General features: G+C 37.1%; 1 protein-coding gene across 9 annotated transcripts in view; it reads right to left on the bottom strand.

The window, feature by feature from the left end:
* CNTLN (centlein) overlaps nt 1-21,832 on the bottom strand; it is a 272,348-nt gene that overhangs the window by 162,024 nt on the left and 88,492 nt on the right. For 5 of the 9 annotated variants that reach the window (XM_035310115.1, XM_035310117.1, XM_035310118.1 and 2 more), the window contains exons 2-3: nt 21,196-21,284; nt 9,938-10,022 (exon numbers count right to left, since the gene is read on the bottom strand). In XM_035310115.1, the coding sequence (XP_035166006.1) occupies nt 9,938-10,022; nt 21,196-21,284 (174 nt within the window). The remainder of the gene's footprint in view (nt 1-9,937; nt 10,023-21,195; nt 21,285-21,832) is intronic. The other 4 variants (XM_035310123.1, XM_035310120.1, XM_035310121.1 and 1 more) reach the window with 1 other exon arrangement.

Here is a 21,832-nt window from a genome sequence, read left to right as displayed (position 1 = left end):
GGGTCTCCATATATGACTGAAGTGAAGGGACATGCATTCAATTTCCACTACCAATGGTAACATCTGTCTTTCGAGTAAGAAACAAAAATCAAGTTCTATGACTTCTTGCTTCACATTCTTTATAAGAAGCTTTCACTGTGCTGCAGTACTCTTGTTACGTACTACATAAAAGATAAAAATGAATGATAAGGTAACTGGAACTGACGAGGAACTCCTAAACAATGACTTTTTATGAAATACCAAGATCTTAAACAAAATGAATTTACTAATTAATTCACATTATTTTGTTACAACTTAAGTAAATGCAAATTTATAATTCTCTCTTTTAAAATGCCTTTCTTCAAAATTTCTCCTTCAACTTCTACATACGTATTTTGTCCCTTTTGTCACCACGTACTTGAGGTCAGCTTACCACAGTCCTAACTTTCTCCCCTTGTTTCCAAATTTCCGTTCTTCTGGCTGGAACTGTAAATTAACCAGGTGCCATTAAAAATGTACTGGCAACACTTCACATCTTTCCTTGTTTTCTCAAATTTCTCTTTATATGCTTTCAACTTCATTGTTCTAAACTTGAACACTCAGAAGCACGATTAACAAATAATATTCCAGTCATATTCAGAAACAGTTCTCCCACAGAACGAGGACACAAAAAAAATCAAACAAAAGAAATCCACTTTCATCTCATGACTATTCATTAGATACTTTAATTATTTTCAGGTGTAGGATGAGCAGGAGTTCTACGTAAATAATTCATGAAAAGGTAGCCATATGTTATAGAAATCATCTGCTGCACTTAGCAATCTGTATGCTGTCCTTTCATAGTCAAAATGACACTAGCCAGTTATGATACAAAATGCAATTATTTTTAAAACCATGCAGCTCCAAAACTAAAATGCTGACAGTGCTACCTGATTCTACAGTACCATGATGCCTTCATTCACAAACACCTATTCAACTTAGAACTTGACACCCAACAAGGACAGAAAAAAACAAGGTAAAAAAACAACTGGTGTGTATAATGGATAAAAATTTAACCTGTGCAGCAGTATTATGAGTACTTATCTCACTATTAATTCCTGCTTTTCATGTTTGCTCTTAAGGTATAATGATCTTCACCAAAAAACAGCAAGGAGAGGGGAACTGAAGTGCAGGAGTCCACTTGATTTTCATAGCATCAGAAGTTTGTTTGTTCCTCTTTAACCCATTCCATGCTCCAGGACTCCCCAAGAAGAAACAATTTAAAAGGATTTACCTAATAAAAAGAAGTATGAAGCTGCCAGAAGACATCAGGAAATCCATTCCCAACATTAACGAGAATATTAGAACTTCTATTTCCATCAATAATAGACATGAAATCAAACATAACCTAGAGATGTATACAAAAATAAATGCTGAAAACACTGTCCATTCAGATGTGTTTCCGTACCATTTATGTGTTAAAGAAACGAGGTAGGTCTTTTTTTTTTTTTTTTTTTTTTCTCCAAGAGGAAGAAAAAGTGAAGATCCTGTAAAGAAGGTTGGTTTTGCTTTTTGTTTTTCTTTTAAGAGTATCAGATGAAATGGCTCTACAGAGAAGCAGATCAGAAATATAAGCAGCTGATGCCATTTTGCAGGTGGGGACTATATTCTTGCTCCTCTGCCACTAGTTGGTCTTGCACCTGAATTCTCACCTGACCCATAGATTGAGTAAGGGTCAAACAGTATAATCCATTATGAACACTATGTTCCCCATTGTGCTCTTTAGAGTCATCTGATGTGATTAATTGGGTATCTTCAGCAAATTTTGCTATCTTAATTATACCACCCAACAGAATTTCTCAGGATTTCAACATGTGGTGGAAATACACTGGGACTTCATGTAGCGACATCACATAGTTTTGCAACTATAGCGTCTTGTTTTCACTAGCAGCAAAAGAACAAATTCTAGACAAAAATCTGCTAAGCAGATGACAGCACTGACAAAACTTTATGACATGCACCATCGTGTTCCATTTGAGCTGCTCTTTACAACTGCTTCACAGCACTTTCCTTACCTTGTTCATTGGAAACAAAGTTACACAATTTTTTTCACTTCTTACCATCTCCTACAATCTCATGCATCACTTCTGCTTGTTCCTTCTGCTGCAACGGCGTAAGGCAAGCATTGCCAGCAGCTGGTTTTGTACTGGCAGTGGTAGCCAAATACTGTTTCTGGCACGGGGGCAATACATTTGCCATATCTGAAACAACGTATGCACAAGCTCCCTGCCCTAGAAGGGGAACCTTTTCACAAGAACACACCTCAAGTTTGGAAATGAAGCGGCTCTGCTGAAAAGAAAAGCTGTAGCTTCACACTAAAACCAGCATCTCTCCCAGTATAGCATGTATTGCAGTAACGCGTCTGCTGGATTTAAAGATTAATGGGCCATTTTCCTCTAATGAGGATATGACAGCTCACAGGATAACTAACACTGACAATATAATCGATGCTGACAATCTTGCCACAGCTCTAACATCACCTTAACCATCAGCTGCTCTGAATAAATCCCCTTTCTTCTTTTGTCTAGTGGTTCTCAGCATCAGGGCAGCCTGGATTATCTATGGGACCTGTAAAAACTGTTCTGTAAAGCAGCAGCACAATGAATCACAGAATCATTAAGGTTGGAAAAGACCTTCAAGATTATCTGGTCCAACCATCCCCCTACCACCAATGCCACCCACAAAACCACGTCCCAAAGCACCACGTCCAACCTTTCCTTGAACACCCCCAGGGACGGTGACTCCACCACCTCCGTGGGCAACCCCTCCCGGTGCCTGACTGCTCTTTCTGAGAAGAAATGTCTCCTAATTTCTAACCTAAGCCTCCCCTGGCACAACTTGAGGTCATTCCCTCTAGTTCAGTTATCTGTAAGAGGCCAACCCCCAGATCACAAAACACATTGACACATTCTCTACCCCTCCACCTCTCCTTAGCAGATATATATTTGAAATGATGCAAAGCAGCAGCCCAGCCCTCTGGGTCAGGCAGCAGAAAATCCAAAATATCTCCTTACCCCTTATTCAGCCCACTAATTCCAAATGAAAACAAATAATTTGCTGATATTTTTTTTTTTCCTCTTTGCTTCATTACAGAGCATGATATTGATGGAACTGGGTATTTTTCTACATTGCCCTCCTCTGCAAGGACTGCACAAGGTACTCAGAGCAAGATAGCCTCTGTCTTTGGAACTGTGAATGACTACGAGTTCTGCAGGAAAGGACACCTACAAGCATTTACTCCTGACACAGCAATATTTCATTACACTCACATACATCAACATTGCCAGATCAGGTGTAGTAAATAAAGAACAGCTGTTGCTATGATCAACTTTTCTGATAAGCTCCTTCCTATGTGTGGTCAGCAGATTCATATGGGCAGTACTTCAAATCAAAGGGCATGCTGCCTTCTGCTACCCTGTCCTTAAGGAACAAGGTTTTTCTCGAATGTGAGCAAATTTGCCTGTATTCAAGCAAGAAGCCATGATATGTGAAAAGATTCCTTATCAATAATGTTCTTAAAGGGGGGAATAAAACCCAGCTTCACCCACTCGCTATACTGATTTTACAATTTTTTTTAAAAAAAAAAAAAAAACTGTTTCACTAAAACAAAGATAATACACTAAACAGTTAAGAAGTCAATTTCTTCTACAGTATAAACAGTTTCCAATTACTTTAGAATCCATTTTTATCTGTAGAAAAAAGGTTATCCCATTATTTCGCTGATTGGCTATATGATAATTGTTCTCACATGAATTGGACAGGAAATTCTCAAACTATACCCCAAACCCCTGGAGGACAAACAAGATCATAAAGAAGAGGCCCACAGAAAAATCTCTCTTACTCCTTTCTGGACTTAGATTGAGCTCTGCTAACACAAGAATCAAGCATGTCACACCAGTAGAACTGGCACAGGACAATTAACATCACTTTTCTTCATTCACTGTACTTTTTTCCTGTCTAATCTGAGTGCAGCTGTCATTTCAGGCTAAAAACACTACTTAGAACAGGAAGACAGAGTAACAAAGATCCAGAAGCTTTAGACAACTTCAGGCTTGGCCACTCAGGCAAATTAATGAAAATCAAATGTGGCTTTACAGCATACCTGTACCATCAGCCAATACAGCTGCTCTCTGGTAGATTAAGTGGGAGAACTCCTTCCTCTGAACTGAGTAAGCTAGCACACAGAAACACATTTTCAACCCGCAGAGAAAGAATTCCTGTTGGGAATTCACACTAAAGTACTAATGAGCTGTAAAGGCACACTGTAATTTACTGCTTATTAATTTATTCAGACAAACAAGCCCACAGGTATTAGCCATAGTCATCACACTGCCTACCTCAGGTAGCCTCGTATCAATAAACGAAAATCAGCAATATTCAACTATTTGAATTATAAATATATTTTTCTCCTTGTCTTTCTCACTCAGGCCAGTTCCTTAACAAGATTTCTTTCCCTTAATTTTATGAGAATGCTAACTAGAAGATGGCAAGCAGTAAAACACAAAGACACATGATAATTCACCAGTGAAGTCTGAAAGGGCTACATCTAAGCAATGGGTTCCACCACTGAATGATGAACTATTTTCCAAGGTACAACTTGCATAAAAAAACCTTTCTGAAGAAAAAAAAAAAAAATGTCTGTGTCCTCAGATATTGTTCACTTGCATTATCTATAAATCTCATGCACTGGAGAAACTTTTTTGCAGGAGTTTACAAACTCCACATAATCTCATCACCGCTGACACATTTAGCCAAACTCCCTATTACTGAAATTATTCTCATGTCCCTCATTACACAAGAATAATCAAGGTTATCTGCTACTGGAAATAAAATGTTAAAATGGCAATAATGTGTGTGTATACATTTGTCTTAATTTAGTAACAGCGTTTTATTACAAAGAAAAATACAGTCAGGTGAAAGTACAAAAGTTTAAAAAAATTTATTAGCATTAATTAATGCTTAAAGGTGGAATTATGCTTCTTTCAATTGGACCCATTAAAGGGGCTTTAATACAGATTTGCACAGCAAGCTGAAGATTTTCAAGTGCAGATAATGAGGCAAGCTAGTACTATTTTAACCCCTCTAGAGTATAATTGGTTGATAAGGTTTGAAACCTTACAAGGTCTAGGACAAAAAGATTAGCTTTAGTTCCACCAGATCAGAATTGAAACCTAATTAATTAACAATGTTATAAAGACAAAAAAGATTTACTGCTACTTTTGCTCATCTTTAATTTCATCTTCTAAGGAAGACAAGTGAAGATATTTTAACCTATTGCATGAATGGCAAAAGACTGAATTTCCTGCTCCCACACTGTCCTTTAAACTAGAAGTTTAAAAGTCACAAATTTGAATGTATTATTGCAAAACCTCACCTTATTTTAACAGAAGGGGGGGGGGAAGACATAGAAGACAGCAACAGTGATATATTTGAGACATATAGATTAAGTACACCAGGAAGAAAATGTTTTTAAAGAAAAAAAAAGAGAATGAAAAAGATACCTGCAGCAGTCAGTCTTCAGAATAACAATAATCATAACTGTAGGAAAGTGCTGTATCCACATAAAGGCAGTAGTTACACATTCTTTTCCTTGAAACACAGAGAAACTATGCATACATGGCAAGGATGCAACACTACTGAGGAAAGAGTTTTTAAACAGTGACTTATGATTGTATGGCACTAATGGACATGAGTTAGTGAAGGGACTTGGTAGGTGATGATCTTTAAGATTTTTTCCATATGAAATGATTCTGATTTTATGACTTAATGCTATTAGTCACATAAAATAATGTCATCAATAAGACAGGTATAGCAATTTACCTACCATCCTTAAAGGTGTGAGATTTTTACCACACAGCATTTACACAACACCAGGTAAGGCATAGGTGTGACTACTGATCAATGAGTTACACAGTAATAAGAGAAGGAGGAACAAAGGGAAAAATAATATGGAAAGCTCAAACATGACATGTTTTGTTTCAGAGTTATGTGCAATAATAGATAAAAATACTACCAATTAATAAGTACTTCACTGAATACTATATTATTTGAACCTTCAAAAGGTACACCCTGAAGTGTTTCACATAACATTTTCACATAACATTTTGTGAAGTGTTTTCACATTTAAAATGTTGAAAAAACATGTAGATTTGCGATAAACTCATGACAAGAAATAAACAGTCATACCTTTATCTAAGTCTAATACTACACCATTTTAATTTAGCAAAGGTGCACATCAGACTGAGTGATGCTAATGCACATAAAAGCTCAATGGATGTAGTCTGTTCTCACAGAGAAGTAATCAGACTGCAGAAATTTTGCAAAAACAGCCTTACATAATTTTTTACACTTAAAACCATGAGTCCTGTTCTTATGAATATTGGAGAATATTTTTCCTCGATTAAACAAAACTGATTAAAGACCATACTCACATCTTTAAGTTAATTATTTTAGTAGATTTTCAGTAATATCCTAAAAAAAAGGAATGTCTTCAGCCAGCTGAAACATCTCAGTACAAATAAAGCTAATTTAGCTCTCAGTATTAAGTGACTATAGGCATCTCATCTAAAGTGTGGGGAATATGATTTCCAATTTATGTTCATTTCAAATGTGCTCTTAGGCATGTCAGGACAAAGTCTAATCAGAATACATGAGAAGGAGAATTTCTTTCTAGGGTTTTGTTGCTACTTCTGGCAGCAACATTAGCTTACATGTCAGACTATGAGATACATTGTTTATTTGATTTTTTTCCCATTTGAAGCATGCATTTGTACAATCAGCTGACCAGTGGCCACTCAAATTCCTAGTAAATAATTACTCTTGTGACAAATGTTATTGTTGTAACTGATATCCTGATGTGATGCATGAAAAGGAAGGGAAAACAACAGAAAAAAAAGACTGGATAATCCCACCTTCCCAAACGTAACAGATTGGTAGACCGCAATATGCAGGCTTGAACTGTTGTTCTCTATACTTTACAGAGCAGAACTTCCAGTGTTCTGGAAGAACATACAAATGAAGAAACATACAAAAACATTTGTATGTTAATTACACAAATAATGTCATTTCTCCTTAAATAAAGGATGCACAAATCCAGAAAGACAAAATAAATGAGAATGCACCTCACTATATTTTTCTCTATCCCAGCTCAAGTCTTTGATTACCTCCTGGGTCCAAACCACCATGAATTCTCAACAAACTCCAAAAACAACCCCCCTCTGTTGCAATCTGGTGACATCCCAGGAAACAGATGAGGCAAGGCCAGAATGCTACCAGCATTTTATACAGCTTTAATACACAGCACTGGCCTCTGACACCAACCAGTGCCCTTCACAATCCACTCCATGAGTCAGTAATACAATATTGGAAACTACATGATATGGCTCTATTGAAACGTGTTTCAGCAGGCACTGTCACGGAAAAAACAGCTTCTGTTCTACTTATCAGCTAATTCTCCCCATCATGTTGCCAAGCTGTCCTTTTCTTGGCTGCCTCTTTTCCTTGGTACTAGTTACATTTCCAGTCTCTCTCCACTTGCAGATAGTAACTTCAATGCACACAATCAATTTCAGATTTCTGATCAATTTCAATTTCGGCTTCCAAAATTGATCTGAAACCACAGATAGCAATCTCATGGAGATGCACGCTACAGGTTCAAAAGCTAGCACAGCAGGCAGTCTTTCTTAAAAGCACATTACTGCACACAAACTCTTACAAGTGTCTTACACAGCTTTTATTCATTCTTTCAACTAAGGATAGGGTAAAAATGCAGGAACAGTCGTGAACTGCTGCTTAATAACTATGATGTACATGTTAGCAGATGCATTATGAATGACATCTACAGCCATTGAACTAAAACCACAGAAACTCTAACCGCTGCTCTAATACAAAATAAAAGGATGAAGAATCACACCTCAGTGGTGTTTCTTGTCAGGCAGCAGATGTATCATTTTTTGAACAAATCCAAAGCAGGAAAACTCTGGAAACAAGTTTATTCCACTAACTATACAAGTTAGTGGAAATATCTTTCAAATAAGTAAGACCCTAGTAAAGGCAATCAGAACTGGGAGAAAATTTATTAACAATCTCACTGAAGGGGCAGAGCAAACCCTAATGTTGCTGACAACAAAAATCTTGGAGCAACGATTGATAAACCAGAGTGTCGTGCTGCCATCCAGAGGAACCTGGACAAGCTTGAGAAATGCCTGCCAGGAACCTCATGACATTCAACAAGGGGAAGAAGTGCAGAGTCCTTCACCTGCAGAACAGCCACCCCAGGCACCAGCACATGCCAGGGGTCACCCAGCTGGAAACAGCTCTGCGGAAAGGGACCCGCAGATCCTGTTGGAAACCTACTAGGCCAGCAACTAGCCAGCAACCTGTCCTTGTGGCAAAAAAGCTGAAGGGTATCCTTGGCTGCGTGAGGGGAAGCACAGTCAGCACATGAAAGGAGGTGATCCTTCCCCTCGCTTCAGCACTGGTGACACCACACCTGGAGCACTGGGTCCAGTTCTGGGCTCCCCAGCACAAGAGAGACCTGAAGCTACCAGAGAGAGTCCAACAAAGGGCAACAAAAGTGATAAGTGGAGTGGAGCTGATCTCACATGAGGAAAGGCTGTGAGAGCTGTGAGTCTTCACCCTGGAAAATAAAAGGCTTGGGGCAGGGGAGAATCTCATTAATGCCGATAAATACCTGAAGGGAGGGTGCAGACAGGACAGAGTCAGGCTCCTTTCTGTGGTGCCCATTCCCAGGATTGGAAGCAGTGGGCACAAATAGAAGCACAGGAGGCTCTGTCTAAACATCAGGAAGCACTTTTCCACTGTGAGGGTGACCAAGCACTGGCACGGGTTGCCCAGAGAGGCTGTGGTTTCTCCTTCCTTGCAGATAGGCACAAACCATCTGGACGTGGTCCTGGGCAAGTGACTCCTGCTTGAGCAGGGGATTTTGGGCCAGATGACCTCCAGAAGCCCCTTCCTACCTTACCCCATCTACGATTCTATAAAAACTACTATATTTATCAGCCAGCCTTTTATCCCCAGGAATGGATGGACTTAGGCAGCTGAAAACAAACTCTGGACCTTTGTGCTTATGCTATCAGCTTTATTTTCCGTAATTATAATTCTCTTCCTCTCCCCCCAAATCACACTTGGTTTAATCATGACTTTTTTTCTTATTAACATTCTTAGTAATGAAAAGCAAACCCTGTTTTCCTCATAGTTTTCAGAAGGAAGTCATTTGAGATTTATGAGAAAAAGGAAGGTGTTCTGCCTCTTTTTAGTGCTTGTTTGTAATGGTTTCATATGTACAATACTTCAAATCCTACGAAGAATTCAACAGCTTTGATTATTTTTCAAATAATTATTTTAGTTTTTAGAAATGAGCTCCTGCTTCCTCGATTTCAGCAACAGCTTGTTTCCATACATGTTTTTCCCTTAATTTTGTGCTGTTACACGGTACTTAATTTTATTTTGAACAAGCAGTTCAATAAAGAATATAAATGACAGATGTTTATGTATGACACTTCATATTTGCCAGTATTGTCTTACACTTTATGGTAACAGTTAGCTTAATACTGTTAAATCTTTCCAACCAAAAGCATATTACAACTGAAACCTAGTCAGAACTCTATTAGATTAAAATCCAAATTCAGGTCATTCTGTGAAGTAAAATAAGGCACCAACTTACTAAAACTTTTCAGAAGAAGTTTCATCTAAACTCAGAGGAACTTTTTAAGTGAACGGTCATCTGTTTGAACAACTCTTCTGAGTTCAACTGACACTTTATCAGAAAGCTGTAATTTCTGAATCACCTGTGACTTTCACCTTAAGACACAACAAAATATTTTTGCATCTCAAAAAATATAAATTTGATGTCAATGATAAAAGTTTCTCGACTGCTCTATTTAAATATAATACTAACCTGTTCTAGGGTTTCTATTTTGCTGTCTTTGGCTTGCAAAATCTCTAATACCTTTCTGTCCTTGACTTCAGCTTTCTGCTTTTCTCTGGAAACAAACAAAAAAAAAGACACTTTATTAGTCATAATTTGCAGTTAATCATTTGAATTTTTCATGTCCTGATAATGAATGTCATTTTAAAGCACAGAAAATTAAATTATCTGAAACTGACAGGCCTTGCAGAATTAATCAGGGAGCATATGGCAAGTGACAGCAAATTACATCTGTAAACAGCTAACACAACTTTGTTCTAAAAGAAACTGAAGCAAGAGGTCTTAAAATACATTTTTAAATAGCTAAAATTATCTGTCTCATTCCTCCCCAGCTGCAGAAAGTACACTTGTCTACAGACTGAACAGAATGCCTTTCCCTTCTTGGCAAGAGAGACACACACAAAGCTGTTTGGACTTGTGAAGTTCTTCTCTGAACTACACTGCATTTCTGTCTGAAACAACCTTTTTTCTGAATTATCACAGATGACAATTCTACCATTTACTATCTTACACATGGATGGAATATATAATTTTTACAAGATGAAGACTGGGAAGGTTGCATAATAGAAATGAGTAGAGCCTCTCCAACGTGGTAATAAGTACAGGGCTATAATCATCATCACAACATTTCACTGAAAACCAGTTGATAAGTCACTAACACTTTGTAGAACCACCTCATCACATTGAGATCCTGTTTGTTAACTGTTTTAAATACTACTGTGCTTACTGGCTTCTCTTTTAGGAAAAAAGAGAAGGAACGGTTTAATAGTAGGGATGCAGATATTCCTGTCACATGCATCTGTGACAAATGATCCAAGAAATGTACTATTCTCATCATGAAAAATGGCCAATTTCAGGCATCCCAACCACCACAGGTGGCAAATAAGCAGAAACTCATTCAGATCATCCCTGCTCTCGTTATACGGTTAAACTGCCATTATTGCTAGACATAAGCCACCCCTAGAAGCAAAGAATCCTATTTGCGCACCTTCTGCTCCACCAAAATGGGAATCTTTCAGAGGTAGAAAGGAAGGGAAAAGTGGCATTCCTAACTCTGTAAATCTTATCAAAAGTGAATAAGAACATTCATCTCTGTCCAAAAAGCTTCATCTATTGAAGCAACAAAGTATTACGTAACAGGGAGTAGATATGGGCAATTTTTTTCTCCAGCATTATCTGCGTATTCTATGAGTGATTTTAAAGTCCCTGTAGGCCCTTCAATACCATATACTTTTAAATAAATAAAATGGACTCGTTATTGTGCTTTTGCTTGCCTGTTTAATGTGTTTTACACATTAAAATGTCATTATCTCAACCTGTGCATTTTCTCACTTTTACCCTTTTGATTCTCATCCCCGTACTGTTGCAGGGGAGTGAGTGAGCAGCTGTCTGGGGCTCAGCTGCCTACCAAGGTTAAACCACAACTCTAATTTCCAGAATTCAAACTGTCAGGTTTCCAAAAAAAATATTTCTGAAAAGTTTATTAACCTTTGTAATATAAGATTATCTACAGTAATTTTAATAATAAAGTGTATGAAAAACTCAGAATGTAGATACTTGTCCAATGCTCATCACTGAAGTTTGCACATTCCTGAAACAAATCTACCTACCGCTCATGATAGGTACTGTCTGTTATTTTGCAACTTAAGTGAGCCAAAAGTCTGCTCCAGTCTAAATCTTCCATTGCTTCCTCATATTCAGCTTCTTTGCTCAAAAACCCTTAGCAGCTACCAAACGTCTTTTTCAAAGATATTGTCTGCAGTACACAAAACTGAAGTATTCTGGGAGGAAGATTCTCTCTCTCTTGTAATGACAATACACCATGATGAAGTGATGCATTGAAGATCATATCAATTTTACTAAATTGTAGATATTATGGTACTCCAAGTTTCTTCACCTCTTAATTACAACTAAGAAAAAAAAACAAGACTTTAACATTAGATATACATATAACTGCTTAGCTTGATCCAAAACTTTAAGAGCTATAGAAAAAAAAAAAAAAAAAAGTATTTACTATGAAATACTTAGAATAGTAATGCATCTAACACAGAGCCAGATGATACAATACAAAACACACAAACCACTGAATAATGCTACCTCCTGTCCTCAAAGGAATCTTGACCTCAATTGCTGACTGAAATGGCCAATCCATGCTTTGCTCCCAGAGTGATTTATTTCCCTCCCCATTTCAGTTCAGCTGTTTTTATTTTGTATTTTTAAACTAAACCATTGGTCTCACCACTCTTACTTCACCTATCATCCATAATCTGCCACTGTCTTTCCAACTCCTCTTACCACCAACTCCTCTCAGAGAGCCAACCTTTTTTAAAACCAAGCCTAATTAAACACAAATACTTGATAATTAACTAACCTCTTAACTCAGCCATGCAATCATCACTTTAAAAATTATTAAACTTGTTTTCTAATGGATTAATTGATCTGAAAACCTGATGGGTCAAGGCAGATATCTCAAAGCAAGTCTCAAAAGAATTCTACAGGTGTTTTTTTTCATTTTAAAGAGAGAAGGAGAAGAAAGAATAAACCAATCAAGAACAAGGCAAGTGAACAGATTACTCTTGAGAACTGAAAAACAGTATGCATACCTAATTCTGGTGTTTTATCAGTAGTCAAGCACTTACGGAGCCCTGTAACCTCAGGACAAGGCTGCACCAAAGAGGTTTTAAGAATAAAGTGTGAGACTGGAGAGGGAAAAAAAAAAAAAAAGTAGATCTTTATTAATCACTTAAGCAAAAAAGATGCCTGTATATGTGAAAACATGCACAGAAAAGCCAGTTGTCCAACGTACTTTTGTAATTAAATTCTGTATTTTATCTATTTATATGATCCTCAACCAAATACTTTGAAAAAGTCTGTGAAGGAGCAAAGTTTGAAAACACAGATCTATCATGATCATCATCATACGTCACAGAATGGCCGAGGTTGGAAAGGACCTCTGAAGATCATCTAGTCCAACTCCCCTGCTGAGCAAGATCACCCAGACTATACTGCACGGGATGGCATCCAGGCAGGTTTTGAATATCTCCAGAGAAGGAGATTCCACAATCTCTCTGAGCAACCTGTGCCAGTGCTCTGTCACCCTCACAGTAACGAAGTGCCCCCTCATTTTCAGCCAGAACCTTCCATGCTTCAACTTGTGCCCATTGCCTCTTGTCCTGTCTCTGGGCACAACTGAAAAGAGACTGGCTCCATCCTCTTGACACCCTCTCTGCAGATACTTATACACATTAATGAGGTCTTCTCTCAGTCTTCTCTTTTCCAAGCTAAACAAGCAGCTCTCTTGGCCTGTCCTCGCACAACAGGTGCTCCAGACACCTCATCATCTTCGTAACCCTCCTCTGGACTCACCACAGTATCTCCATGTCCCTCTTGCACCGGGGAGCCCAGAACTGGACACAATACTCCAGGTGTGGCCTCCCCAGGGCTAAGCCCCATCCAGGGGGAGGACCACCTCCCTTGGCCTGCCGGTAATGTCCTTCTGAACACACCCTAGGATACTGTTGGCCTTCTCGGCCACAAGGGCACATTGCTGGCTCATGGTCAACCTGCTGTCCACCAGGACTCCCAGGTCCCTCTCTACCGAGCTGCTCTCCAGCAGGTCAGCCCCCAGCCTGTGGTGGTGTTTGGGGCTATTCCTCCCTAGGTGCAGGACCCTGCACTTGCCCTAGTTGAACTAGGTTCCTCTTGGCCCATCCCTCCAGGCTGTCAAGGTCCCTCTGAATGGCAACACAGCCCTCTGGGGTAAATGGGAAAAATCTAATGTAAATTTAACGATTTTTTTGACTATGAGGAGTGAGGTTTTTTTTTTTTTTTCCAGATTCTCAAGATTATGCAGGTTGTATAATGTCCCCCAAAACAGCTTGATTAGTTACCACACACAGCTCTAGACAGAAAAAAAAAAAAAAAAAAAAAAAAAAAAAAAAATATTTTAAAAATGCAAGCACACAATGGATGTCTTCAGAAGACTAAAGCATAAATTGAAATCTCATATGGAACTTTATCAGCAGCTCCTCCTGCTTGGCATAGGATGACTTCCAATACTCATTACAGGACAGTTCCCCACAGACACTCAAGGTAATGTTACTACAAGTTGCATATCATATTTGGATCTGCTGTTGTGCCTTAAAATGAGATTAGCTAAGAACTGCAGTCATCTTCTCCTCCTTTTAAGAAACATGTAGAAAAATCTTCATCTGACTTTATTAATTGAGTCATTATGTATTGCCAACATATTAAAAAAGGTCCATTGGAATATGGGAAAAAATTCAGGCACTGTCAAGAAGCTGATGATGATCAATGACTGAGACAAACTCCTGTTTAGCTAATTAGAACCACTGATGAGCAATAATGATGTGAGCTAAGAATATTTGCAGACTTCTTTAGGATGAAAAATGGAGTGAAGAGAGGCTGTCAATTTGTACAAGTTTTAAGCTCCAATCAGTTTTCCCCTGAGTACTACCTATTTCAAATGTTTAACACAGCTGTATTTAGTTACAGAGATTATATAGATTTAGCTTTCCACAAAAATGAAGAAACTGAAAAAATATTCTTAAACTCAAGTTTTTTTTCCTGATATTTTCCTGTGTTATACTATACATTACACAACAGGACAGGATCTTTGAGATTTGGCCCATTTTTAATGACTTGTCAAAAATGAAACATTAGACTATAAGGAAACATTTAGGTGTTCACAATGAGGTGTGAAAACAGAATAATCATTACAAAAAAGGAAAAAAAAGATTTTCAAAACAAAAAAAAAATCAGAGAAGTATATAAGACAGTATACTTCCTAGAATCTTGAACGAAAGCATTCTGGGAATAGAATCATCTTTTATCCTACCACATGTCTTAATCAGTCAAGCAATTAACCATTTTCAAGAAAAAATAATTTAGAGTTACATGCAATGATGCCATCTTTACATAGTTTTAATGAAAATAATTTTAACTAATAAAAAAATCAATTTTCCTGTTCACAGGTTTCATGGAATACCTCCTTTCAGTTTTACAAATAGCAAGATTAAAAAAAAAAAAAAAAAAAACACAGAGCAGGTTCTATAGACTTGGCCTTAAATACCTAAGAAAGTTAAGAGTATTCTGCAAACTTGGAGTTATGTGGTAACATATCATCAAAAATTTTATTTTAATAGTATGTGTATTTTATAATATAAAATACACTTCTAAACATACGCCTATTTTTTTTAAAGTTACAGGCAACTGCTGCAATGCACCGTTTAATGTAACTGTCATCTCTCCTGGTCTTCACACTTCCAACTGCTTTGCATATATACTTAAGTAAGTATACATTCATACATGTGTAAGTATTACACATTCAGTGTGGTTACTAAATAGACAATGAACAGCCCGTGTGTGAAGTGAACTTGTACATTACACAGTCAAAGTTACTATAAATATGACACCAATATTGTAATTTACATTAATCCCTGTGGCTGTACAGTTAGTGTTTAGCAGAAACAGAGCATATGCCTTTATCTTTCAGCTAGAGACCTGTTTCTGTGCACCTATTCTGATAAAAAAGACAGAAGTAAACAGTCTTCATTTACCAGTACAGTTTATTCTCACCTCCGATCCTAGAAGATCATTATACTTCATAATGCATTTTATATGGCACATAATTATTAGTTCATTTTTTTCCTTTTCCTTTTAGTAGTTACAGACCATACTTTTAAAAGATTAAGACTACATGGAGTAAATAAAAGAATACTTAAACTGATGGCATACATATTGCACTCCTCTAAGACAGCAGATATTTTCTGTATCAAATTGAGTAAGTCTATCCTTGTTTCTTAACAGAAATAACATAAGGTGTGATTACAAAAAAAAAAAGTGAAATGAAATTTTTTCCTTAGTAAACTATTTATAGAACTATATTTATTACCAGATTTAGCATGTATAACAAAATGGAAAAGAATCATTATAGAAATATATTTTTTCTTCAATTTCTAACTTAATTTGCTAGATGATTTATTCCTGTTTCTTATTTTAAGCAATGCACATAAAATACTGAACGTATTTTTACACTAGAGTAGTAAAGAAAATAAAGTGACATTTTTCCCTAATAATTTTGCAAACATTTTTCATCTAAAATACACAACTCTCTCACAGTGTTTAAAATATCAGCACTTCAGAACAGACTGCTTTAACATCTGCACATCACCAGGGTTTCCCCCAAGGATTTTTAAATGATGCCTGCCTGTGCTGAATAAAGTGCTAACTTGCACCTTGCATTTCAAACTGTGTCCTGAGCAGCCATCCAGTTGGTACAACACCAGCTGAATTCCCAGAGGCCACTGTTCAATCAGGCTTGACTGCAATTATCATGTCAATATTTTGTGCTCCGATATGCAGATATGCACACATGCAAGCTGCATAATACTTTCTTCTCCATGGAATGTTGACTTATGTTCAATGTTCTGAGAATTTTTAATGAAACAGGATATTAAACTTTCATCAACTGTAGACAATCACAATTATTTGACCTTAGATAGAAAGGTTGTACCCTTATGCTCTATTATTCCATCCACTTTATTGAGTGATAATAACAAGGGAGTCCATTTCATTTTAAACTCAGAGTGACAAAATGGTAATCGCTTTTAAAAATGCATTAGATCTTGTTTACTTCCTAGTTCTGTCATACTGTTTCCCACTAATTTGCACAAGAGTAAAATGGTAAGTGGCTTAAGTAAACTTCTGCAAGCTATTTATCATCTCTTCAAAGAAAGCAAGTTACATTTTTTTAAATTATTTTTTCAATTAGCATCAATCTATATTGCTCATACATACAAAGCATTCACTTACCCTTTTCCATAAAAAGTACTTGTCATTTTTAGTGCATCTGCACATCTTCAGTCAGTGAGGTATCTATACCAAATTCATGTTTTTTCAACAAATTGCTATCCACAAGATGCAGAAAAATGTAGCTAACTAAACTTCTTATGTTAATCTTCCCCAATTTTTTTTTGTTTATCTGATGACTTGCTCTTTAGCCCTGTTTTCTTCTATCTGTACACCTTTAGAAAGAAGTAACTCCCCAGCAAAAGCAACAAAACTCTCTCAACTACTGGCACTACTGTTAGGTTGGGACTGTTTCTCAGAGTGGCCCCAAATGATAAATTAATTCTCACTCTTTGCTAAGTCTTGCAAGACAGTACGCTTGGAATTTAGGTGGGGAAAAATGTATTTAAGGAAAGTTTTCCACGTATACCTATTTAGAAGGATATCACCTGGCATAATACAATTTCCATTTATATCTCCACCAGGTCTTGTATCACTGCCGCAGTTTGATAAGAAATGGACCACCCTCCTTTTTAGAAGAAAGGAAAGAAGTCAGCTAGAAGCCCCTAAAGGAAAATCAGAATCTGTTGACCTGCCAAGATTTCACGTACTGTAAAAGTCCTAAGGAGAGCTCTGAGAATTTCCAAAAGGTTTCAGAACCTTTGATACTGTGATCTGAACCTTGACTCTCTTTGAGTTCACATGTGAATTTACCTGTAAAAGGTATATTCTAGCACCTTTTTTTTTAAATTCATCATCAAAAAAAAAAAAAAAAAAAAAGGTTTAAAAAGGCAGTGAACTAGAAATAGCATGCTCTTTACATAATACTAGAGATCAATAGTATTTAAAGTAGCTGGAAAGTATACTAACATGAGATGTACTTTTACAATGGCTTGTTTGAAAATACCTGGAGGCTTTTACATATCCCAAAGGCATTTCTCATTTGCACAGTAAAGATAATTTTTTGTTTATATCTGAATATTAAAATAGAAATGGAGTTACAGTTATGCAGCAAGAACTGCAAAGACTGCTGAAAAGTAAAATATCATTGGTGTATTATAGGAATCAACAGCACAGCCATAAAAAGGCACTAGTTACATTTTTACAATTTTAGGGCAGGTGAACTTCTATTTTGGGACCATGAAAGCACTTCAAAATAGCAGACAAATAATAGAAACCTACTGTTAATTCCCTTCTATATCCTCCAAACTATGCCTTTTTCTTTTTTTTCTGATTTGTTAAAGATACTATAACAAATACTTTAATGTTACAAATATAAATTACCTGACTGTGTAGCTAGTATTGCCCACTCTATTTCTAATACATACTTCTTTTGTCTCCTTTTTATGCATCCATGGTATACAAGGATATAAGGGAACATTTTGTCCTTTCACACTTCCATCTTTTTATTACTGATATTGTAATCTCCTGAAGAAAATCTGGCTGTTTTTTCATTGGGCAATATTGACTGGTTCATTATATACAAGATCTAGGGTACAGAAAGACTACACCTTCTTAGATACTGTTTTATTCCAATAGGTAGCTGGCTTTTGATCTCAGACAGTCTGTAATGAAGGTGGGCACTGAAAATTTATTGGTGATGGAATTTTTAGGAGATGGAACACATTGAAAATGAAGCTACACAAACATTTGAGGTACCTATGTCACACTGTCCCAAGCAGAGACAACTGAAGTTCATTCATCCATTTCATTCTGTTTCTATCTATTCCAAAATCACTTAGTAGTTCAAGCAAAGATGGAAAACGTTACCAACTTGGAAAATGTTATCAACAGGGTCAATGTTCCTATTACAGCTGAGAAAGGAGAGAAGCCTCTAAGAAGAGTTCTGCTTTTTTCTTTTTTTAATCAGATATAACATACTACGACATAGAATAATGCCACCACTCTCCCTTTTAAATCCAAGTATCTTTGCTAGATTAACAAAGCCAAAAACTCACCCTTCCTACAATTTTCTGGCCAGCAGCAGTGCTAGGTTGCAAATTATATGAATATCTAATCAACATATCTGAATCGAGATAAACTGACACTGTTGTGATATCAATAATTGTATTTACTGCTATAAAGTGGCAAACGAGACAAAAACTTTTCTGAAAGGAGTGCAAAAAGGTAAAGTCATGAAACAGACACTACTTCAGAAAGATTATGGAAAGCTACAGCTAGAGATGTTGTAGAATATACAGGGCTGTAATTTGGTTGTGCAAAAGATTCACAGGAAAAGTGGGCTAGAAATTATTTCCAAAGAGGCAATTAAACCTTTCTCACGAAAAAGAGATGAAGCTACATCAATTAAATAGAAAAATACACACTACTGCTCCATCTGTCAAATCAAAGCAACCCCAAAGTTCAAGTCATGATTAATAAAACTCCTATATACTGAATAGGTTTTATACAAACCTATTCCGAGATTCTCTGGGGTAAAGATAACACCTAAAAAGATGCTGGGAAAGCAATTTCTTCCCTCTTAATTCCATAACTCTGAGAAACAGGAGAAAGATACAATATAGATACATAGTCTTGAGTTCACAAGAGGTGTTCCAAAGCAGTATGTTCTTCTGAAAGAGAGGGCATACCAAATAAATATATATACACACATACACAGACACACACCTAGACAGGCTGGAGAAGTGGGCCCACGTGAACATAATGAGGTTCAACAAGTCCAAGTGCAAGGTGCTGCACCTGGGTCAGGGCAATCCCAGACATCAGCACAGACTGGGAGAAGAACTCCCTGAGAGCGGCCCTGCAGAGAAGGACTCGGAGGTTCTGGTGGACCAAAAGCTCGACATGAGCCAGCAGTGCGTGCCTGCAGCCCAGAAGGCCACCGACTGCATCCTGGGCTGCATCAGCAGAGGGGTGGGCAGCAGGTGGAGGGAGGGGATTTTCCTCTTCTGCTCTGCCTCTGTGAGGCCCCACCTGCAGTGCTGCGTCCAGGTCTGGGCCCCCAGCACCAGAAGGATGTGGGGCTGTTAGAGCAGGTCCAGAGGAAGGCCATGAAGTTGATGAGAGGGCTGGAGCACCTCTCCTGTGAACAAAGGCTGAGAGAGCTGGGGATGATCAGCCTGGAGATAAGAAGGCTCCAGGCAGACCTCATTGTAACTTCTCAATAATTAAAGTGGACTTATAAAAAGATGGAGGACTCTTTACTCGGGTAGATAATGACAGGAGAAGGGGGAATGGTTTTAAACTAAAAGAAGGGAGATTTAGATTAGAGGTTAGGAGGAAATTCTTCACTCAGAGGGTGGTGAAGCACTGGAACAGGTTGCCCAGACAGGTTGTGGATGCTCCATCCCTGGAGGTGTTCAACACCAGGTTAGATGAGGCCCTGGGCAACCGGATCTAGTGGGAGGTGTCCCTGCCTATGGTGGGGAGGGGGCGGAACTAGATGAGTTTTAAGGTCCCTTCCAACCCGAGCCATTCTTGATTCATTTCTGGTCATGGCATCTGAATTCTCAGGTACAAACTGTTTTAACATAAGCTACATGTGCTTGAACCATCAATTTCTTCCTCTGGATATCAACAACTATTACATCTAATTAGCTAATATTTATTAAAATTAGCTCTGGTCATACTACATTTTAGACAAAATTTCCATTACTTTTACAATGCAGAGGATGAACAGAAGATGAGACAACACTATAGTAAAAGCACTTCCTGCTAAAGAACATAATGATTTACTGTAAAGAAGTTTTTTTAAAAAATATTTTGTTTAATTTTATAAAAGGAATCTCGTAGCACCCTGAGACACAGAACAGACAAATCTTTTGACCATAAGAAAATCAAGTGATTGAATTCTGATAGTCACATTACCAACCCATTCACATTTTTCTTATCTTTGGCCTACAAAAATTATGAATTTGTAAATAATAGCATTCTAAAACAATCAATCATATACTGTGATGATTAATTAACATTTATAGCGGTCAGATGCTAGTAGGTAGGTAATATGAGGAAATCCTCATCATTAGTATCCTCAGAGGAGCATTATTTAAATTGCACGGTCATCTCTTCTTTTATCATGCCTTAGCTTTTCACTTCCTTAAGAAAGCAGATAAATATAATTTACACATTCAACTGTTATCTAAGTATGACACCAGAAAATGTCATTTACCTCCTTTTGCTATTTCATCAGAAAATCCAAGCAGGCACTACATTTATAAAATAAGATTTGAATTCAATTGCAGCACAGTAAAACAGTAAAAACAGACTTGAAAATATATTTCAACTTAAACCAAAAAAGGGAACCAGCAAAATACTCTATGAACTCTTGACAAAATTTAACAATGGAATTTTTGTAACACGTTTTTAGAATCCTGCGTTTTTCCCAATTAAAAAGATGAAAAGTGTGGTATCAGCACTTTTGTTTGTTTTTTAAAATATCGTTAAATCTTCAAACTCACCTTTCCACAACCAAGCTGACAGCTTGTGTTAAATCTGGATTTGACAGTTGAAGACATTTCCACAGAGACCACACAAATTCTTTATCAGCCTTAAAAACAGGAAAAAAAAAAAAAAAAAGACAAAAATATTTTAAGTGTTATGCGAAAGCTTTTATAGACAAAAAAGATATCCCGTGAATATTCAGAACACAATTATTAAAAAACAAAACAAAACTATTTTAGTGAGAATTAACTACAAGGTATTCACTTTCTCATGAAATACTAACATCGTAAGGAGTTCTTTTTAATAAACAAAAATTTAACCACGCAGAATTTTTGAAGGAAGACCAAGATCTACAATCAACTACGCAAGAGTATGCAAATAAGGCAGCAAAAATCAACGTTATTCAAACAAGGCAGCATTTTGCTGCATCAGTTCCTAGTACTTCTAATAGTAGGACAATTTCTATTAATAAAAATCAAGCTTGGAATGCTTGCTTCAACGTTAAGTTTTACCATATGCAGCTCTAAGATTTTATTTGAAAACAGGCCGTGTACCTGTCTCACATCCACTCAGCTAACCTGTATCATTTAAAAGCTTCTGAAAAAAATCTCCAATGAGAACAATAAAACAATTTTGCTGTTGCGTTTTGTTTTA

The sequence above is a fragment of the Oxyura jamaicensis genome, chromosome Z (assembly GCF_011077185.1).
Source record: "Oxyura jamaicensis isolate SHBP4307 breed ruddy duck chromosome Z, BPBGC_Ojam_1.0, whole genome shotgun sequence".
NCBI lineage: Eukaryota > Metazoa > Chordata > Aves > Anseriformes > Anatidae > Oxyura > Oxyura jamaicensis.
This window is presented reverse-complemented; position numbering and strand designations above follow the sequence as displayed.